Genomic DNA, 6,986 nt, shown 5'->3' on the forward strand with positions numbered 1-6,986 from the left:
GATATCGGTTTTTTGTTTCCTTTTGAATAATAATTTTAGAGATAACGATTGACGTTCTGTATACTGGATTTAAGACAATGTCTCTATCGCGGTTCCGCCTGTACACAAGGTGGCGTAAAAATATTCAGTCCCTCGATATAGAGCAGCGTCTAGAACTAGAACGAACTTTGATTCGATTGGAGAAAAAAGAAAATCCTCGTGAGATTGAGCAGCGCGAACATCGACGCTGATTTTTTTCATTTATCACCCTGAAGCAACCTAAAGAGGAGGGTATTAGTATAGTTGCGCGCGCAGGTGTCGCAGGAACGTAGGTACACCCGGTTCGTTGCTGCGAGAGCAGCGTATATAGTATAGATATACGCGGGGGTGCAACGCAGCAAATTAATAAGGCATCCTAAAATTCATGCGACTGAGCTAATAAAGAGACGTCGAGTTTTAGGCATTCTCATTCAACGAAAATGGGCGAACGGGCGTAACGGTCGATGATACGGTCGATATGGTATATAGAAGTTTACGGGGGAGGGGAGTCGGAGAGCAAGGTGACTTGTATTTCTCGAGGATACAAAGCGGCGCAAGGAGGATAATACGAGGAAAGGATAAAAAAAAAAAAGGACAAGAGACTCGAACGATATGGGAGTTGGAAATAAATAAAGATAAATGATCAAGGAGAAGACTGACCGTGCTGCTGATGGGGAGCCGAGAATGCCGAGTGTCTTCGAGGTGACACGTTCGAATGATGAGTTTGACTTCCGGGGGGTTGCATCGAAGAGAGAGCTCCCAGTGGTGTGTAAGATTTGCACGGCTGTTCTGGCTTTTGTTGCTGGTCGATTGGGGAAGAAAAAAAAATAAGAAAAAAAAAAAAAAAAAAGGTATAAATGTTAGTTAAGGAGGCTGCTCGCTCGTAAAAAAAAAAAAAGCTTTCTAAGCGTCATAGACGCTGCTCACCTGTTCGTGGAGTTCGGTAGCTACAGCGGTCGCGGCCGTTTGCGTATGACTCGTCGAACTGATTCTGTACTGCATTCCCGCAATGCTGCAAAAACCCTCGTGATGGGTCGATCGAGTTTGGTTGACGTATACACCTGTCGAAAGGAAACACACCGATTGACGATAACGAACTTAACTCGCAACACCGAGATTCGGTATATGTATATATAATTTCAAATTCGATATGAAAGATAATGTATATGAATAAAGAAATACGAACCGGTAATGGTAACATCCGTGTCCTGGTTGACGATTACGACTTTGTTGGACGGCTTAACGAGTTCCTCCTTCGTATCGGAATTACGATTGACGGACTTTCGTTTGTTTTCCGTATCTCCGTGATCGATCTGTTTTCGCCTTTTAACAATTTCGACCTCGGATTCACTGGAAGTATCGCTCGGCGAAGACGAACCGATACGATTTTTCTCATCCGAGTACGAGGCGGCGAGTATAGCACTCGCGTTCAGACTCGCCATTCTCTTGCAAACAACCATATCTTTGAGATCCATCACTTGTTCAACTTTTTTTCTTCTCGTTGTCGTCGTCGTCGTCGTCGTCGTCGTCGTCGTCGTCGCCTTCTTTTTTTTCGAACGTTTAACGCTTTTGTCCCGTCGCTTAGCTCCTTCGTTGTCCGAGTTATCGAAAGACGATGACGAGGAGGAGGAGGAGGAGGAGGAGGAAGAGGATGACGATGACGACGACGACGACGACGACGACGACGACGACGACGACGACGATTCGATCATGTCCCAATGTTTTCCACGCAAACCCGGAACGTTCCGTAAATTTCTCTTGTTACCGTTGTTGGAAATTTTGTTGCGATCGATTGTTCTTTTTGGCTGCTGATCTTTCTCTTGTTTGACTTTTTGTACTTGCTCCTTCGATTCATCTTTTCTCGCCGCGATGACCCCTCTTTTCGGTCTTTGATTATCCGGCCTTGGCTTGCAAAAACCACCAAGATAAACCCCACCGGCTTCGTTCTCGTACAGACAATGTACCTTTGCTAAAGCGTTCAATGACGCGACTCTGTGTCGCTTCGGACCGCTCCAAAAACCAAACAGTCTCATTCTTCTCGCTCTCTCTTCCAACGAGGAACCATCCGGTTCTTCTTTATCGGTTCGAACATCCGAACTTTTTCCATTTTTACGGCGACCTCTCCCGCCGCTTCTCTCAAGAACGTAATTGTCTTCGGAATCAGAAGCTGAGGTTGGACTTGCTTCACCTCCACGATTACACCGATCATCGGTCATCTCTTCACCGTCGTCATCGTCGTCGTCGTCGTCAACGTCGACGTCGACGTCGACGTCATCGTCGTCGTCTTCGCCGTCGCCGTTTTCATCATCGTCATCACCATCAGTCTTCTTCTTCTTCTTCTTCTTCTTATTATTATTATTCTTCTTATTCTTATTATTATTATTATTATTATTCTTCTTCTTCTTCTTCTTTTTCTTCTTTTTCTTCTTCGTCTCGTTTTCCTCGTCCTCCTCGGCCCCATCGCCCCCATCGCCCTCGTCTTCCGCTTCTACACCCTCGTCATCGATGACGGATTCTACAACGATATTGTTGGCCATCTCGACCGTGGGATCCTTTTTTATCGAGCCATCTTCTTTACCTGCAGCAAGCCCGGGCGGAATTTTGTTGCAATCGACCGAATCGATATCGCTCAATCCTCTCGTGAGTTTCACAACTTCATCCTGACTTACATCATTCGATTTTGTTGACAACGGATCACCCTCTTCGCACCGTTGACGTTTCATCGTTGCTAATTTGCTAACTTTTTGGACGCATTTTTTTATCATTTTCGTTCGCGACGGGCTCATCATTGTTTTCTTTCTATCCGAGTTTTTCATTCCTCGGTCCTCTTTCTCAATCTTGAAATTCTCTTCCTTATCTTGGCCAAATTCACATTTTATCGGCACGATATCGTCGGTGATTGAGCGGCGGCTCTCACGATTCTCACCCTCGGTTCCTTTCTCGTTCGTACACTCGATCGCTGATTCTTTAATTTTTCTCTTGGCCACCATCTTCTTTATTTTTATTTCGCTTTTCGGTACACCGTTCAGCTTGACGTTTTTCGTAGATAATTTGGCCTTCATTCGTTTAGTCAATTTCGGTTTGATCTGCAGACTCGCCGTCCTCGCCACCGCTCGGAATCTGCAATTTTGAGCGCAAATTTTCTTGTTTAATTCGGATTCAGTTACGCTGTTGTTTATCATACCGGTAAATTTTTCTTCCTCGCTCTCCCGATATTCCGCCTCATTCTTCTCATCCGATCCCGTTACCAACTTGACTAGCTTCAATTTCTTTTCCATCATTTTTCTCGCCAACAACGACGAATGACAATTTTTAGAGAGTACACCTCTCTTAATCGACTTGTTCCGCTGTTGTTTCTTCTTTGAATCCTTCTTCGAGCTTGATTCGCTCACTTGTTTCTTTGCTCCACCGCCGCTCGTTTCTCTGCTTACTACGTTTTTCTCTTTGGTCGTCGAATTCTTTGAATTTTCTTTACACTCGGCTCTCGTGCTTTTAACTTCTTTCCTCTTCTTCTTTCCAGGCTCAGCCTTTTCCTCTTTTTCCAACTCATCCTCTTGTTCTTCGTCTTCTTCTTCTTCTTCTTCTTCTTCTTCTACTTCGTCTTCTTCGTCTTCTTCTTCTTCTTCTTCTTTTTCTTCTCCGTCGAAAGTCTCTTCCTCTTCCTTCTGCAATTGTTTCTTCTCCTTCTCCTCCTCTTCCACCATCACCACCAACCGCGCAGCACCCTTTCCTCCCTCAATACCGATTTCTTGTTTTGGGTCATTTTTTTTCTTACTTTCAGTAGTAGCTTGCCTTTCGATCAATATGTTATTTTCCTCTGTCTTTGGAGCCTTTTTGTTGTTAATATCGCTACTTTCGTTGCTCGTTTCGTTAGGGGGCTCCTCCTCCTCCTCCTCCTCCTTCTCCTCACCAACTTGATTGGCTTTTCTTTCGTCTCGCTTGCACTGCAAGCTCTCGCTTTTCTTGTCCGCATCTTTGCTACCGCTAAACTTTTTTTTGTTCTCATCCGGTCGTTCTTTTTTTTTATCTTCGTTCCTTTTTTTGGCCTCTTCCATCTTGATTCTCCTCCGCTCGAGCTGTTGTAATTTTTTTTTCTCGCTCTCAACTTTTTTATTGGTGACCCGATCCGAGCGCACTTGCTTTTTGTTGGGTTGTCTGTTGGTCACATCGATCTTTGACGTCGTATCGAAGTGAGCGGACGACTTGTCCGCCAATATTCGAAGCTTTCGGGCTATTACGGACGACGTCTTTTGCGCCTTTCGGGCAGCGACTACCTTCTTCTGTGACGGCGTCATTCCTGCCGTTCCTTCCTCCTTCACATCTTTGTACAAATTTCCAATAGCTTTCCTCGCCGTTCGAGCCTTTTTTCATTCAGAGCATAGCCCCTACCCCTTCCTCCTCCTCCCCCCCCCCCCCCACGCCCCTCGATCTTACCGGCTCTCCGCACCTTCCCGTCCCGAGACTACCTCGTGATGGCCATGCTTGCCACGATGCGATCCACCGATGTACCTCACCGCACCGCCGCTAGATCCTTCCGCCGGAAGAATAAAAAATGGGACGGCTCGCAACGACAGCCGCTTCGCCTCTTTCGATTTTTCTTCTTCGCTCAGACTTCCTCCCTCTCCCTTTTCTCCTTGTCTCTCTCTCTCTCTCTCTCTCTCTCTCTCTCTCTCTCTCTCTCTCTCTCTGCAATTCAATAAGGATTTTAATGATGAAATCAAGAAAGCAGGAAGCACCTCCTTGACATATTTTAATATTATTCTTCTCCTCTTTGCTCGTCTCCGATGTTACTACATTTGACAATTTTCCGCATATATAAATCTCTATGAACTACGCGCCCTCTCGATCAAAGGACAGGATTCTTTACTTTCGCATTAATTTCAACATGATGGGGTTGGGGGGATTCCCGCGAGGACGTAACGGATCCTATCCCGAAAGGACGTCAATAACAGATAATAATATCACTCGCAACAACACGTTGTTATTAACGTGTCAATGCAACATGTGTGATTTAACAAGTACTCTATATACGAAAACTATTTACGCAAAGAAAAAAACGAATTTATTGTCATTTCGTTTCGATTATTCGCGACCGCGCGGCAAAAAGACATTTTTTTTTTGTTGTTTCGCTTGTTCGTGGGGGTTGAAGAAAAATTGAACGAATCTCAAAGCGCATACGCGATTAATCATCTATGCGTTTAACAACCTTATTCGCCATCGCATTATCAATCAATTCTACAATAAAATATGACGATAAAATTTATGAAATAGAACATTCGCCTAATTTTTTTGCGTTTGCTCGATCGTTCCGGCATAATCGATCCTCTTTCCATTGTCCAATTATATATCCAATATATACAGCAGAGGTTGTGCGCGGGATGCGGAAGTAGTAGTAATGATACCGCAAAGGCGAACGTGTTTGCTCTCGTTATGTAAATAAAAATTTAAGATTAACCTAGTTTAATATATCGAGTATAAAAGAACATCAACAATGCCCCTCGAACGGAAAGTAAAATTTATGGGGAAAATGAACAATGAAAAGCGCGCTTACGAGATAAAAAGAGAAGAAAAAAGCGTTCTACAGCTCGATCGGCGGCATAGTTCGGGGGCATACTCTGTGGAGTGGTGTACGCGCAGCACGGAGGATCGAGTCTCATGCGGACACGGACAAGAATAAAGAGGGGCCCTTTAAACAGCCATTCGTTTCTTCCCCCCCGCGATATATACCCCTCGTGATATATAATCAAGAGATAATATTTTATCGAACGAAATGTCGGCAGATTAAAATTCCACAGAGCAAACGGCGAATCGAGTTTTCGAAAGAAAAAAGCAGCCCCTCCGTCATTTCGTTGATCCGCGAACCCCCCCCCAAGATCCTAATATTTTCCAGGACAAAAAACCTTCGTGTACGTCCCTAGATGGCCACAAGTGGCTGACGCGAGACGAGTTCGTAACACAGGCACAGGCACACGCACCCGCTGGCGGCTGGCGGCGCACCATCGTACGCGCGCACAAGCGCACCAACGCGATCACGAGTATACACGCGCGCAGGAACGACGTAACGCTCAGAAGAGAAGCTGATCGATGGAGTATATATCCCTTTTACATATGCTCACCCAGAGGTATGAGCACCACCAACGACCCTAACCACTGTAGCCACTTTTCTTTAAAACAACATTCCCATTCGGATGAACAACAAAAAGATCAACCAATGACCGTCCACGTTTACTCGGGGTTATCGATGACTATTGACAATCTCGCGGGAGCCTAAATCCGCACCGGTATTTCATCAAATTAATAAAACCAACATCTTTACCTCAATACAATCTTGTCCTTCCCAGTCTTGATTCGGTCGCTCTATACTCGCGAATGCTCCTCCCGGTACACACGCTAATTATTTTTATTTCACACTCTCTTGGCTTTCGACGGGTTTGCACTATCCTCCCTCCGTCGTTCTTTGCGGTCGTGGAAAATCTTACGCGCGCTCTCTCTCTCTCTCTCTCAACGCTCTACGAGGTTTCTTTTTATTAATATTATCCGTTAAACACACACTCGTTCGCGACTTGGATCGAATCGTTTGACGTTTCAATAACAGTTGCAACACGCCCTTAATACAGTCTTACGTCGCACCGTAACCGAGAGGTGCGAACGTGCGAGTCTTGACTATCGAAAAAAAAACGCATTCTCGACTGCCGCAAAACTCCTTATCGCACTGGACGTCCCTGCCCTTTTTCCGTACTCCCGTCCGCCATTTTATAACTACTCGTACTACCCGTCATCAGTATCGTCGTCCGTCGTATCGTTCAACAACGGCATAATACGCTCGGTGCTGCCCTCTCTCGCGTACTCACTAATTTATAATTCTCGCACGCTCCGCGCGGTTCCAGTCGATATTTCAGGGAATCTCCTACTATACTGCGCTGCTGCCTTTTTATCTACCCTGCTGCTGGTCAATATCAATCAAGAGA

General features: G+C 45.2%; 1 protein-coding gene across 4 annotated transcripts in view; it reads right to left on the reverse strand.

Moving 5' to 3' along the window:
* Positions 1-4,414, reverse strand: part of Hers (Histone gene-specific Epigenetic Repressor in late S phase) — a 36,059-nt gene extending 31,645 nt beyond the window's left edge. For all 4 annotated transcript variants that reach the window (XM_043428224.1, XM_043428223.1, XM_043428222.1 and 1 more), the window contains exons 1-3: positions 1,205-4,414; positions 946-1,079; positions 679-820 (exon numbers count right to left, since the gene is read on the reverse strand). In XM_043428224.1, the coding sequence (XP_043284159.1) occupies positions 679-820; positions 946-1,079; positions 1,205-4,313 (3,385 nt within the window). In that variant the 5' untranslated portion in view covers positions 4,314-4,414. The remainder of the gene's footprint in view (positions 1-678; positions 821-945; positions 1,080-1,204) is intronic.
* Positions 4,415-6,986: the final 2,572 nt, after the last annotated feature.

Source organism: Venturia canescens, chromosome 9 (assembly GCF_019457755.1).
Source record: "Venturia canescens isolate UGA chromosome 9, ASM1945775v1, whole genome shotgun sequence".
Classification (NCBI taxonomy): Eukaryota; Metazoa; Arthropoda; class Insecta; order Hymenoptera; family Ichneumonidae; genus Venturia; species Venturia canescens.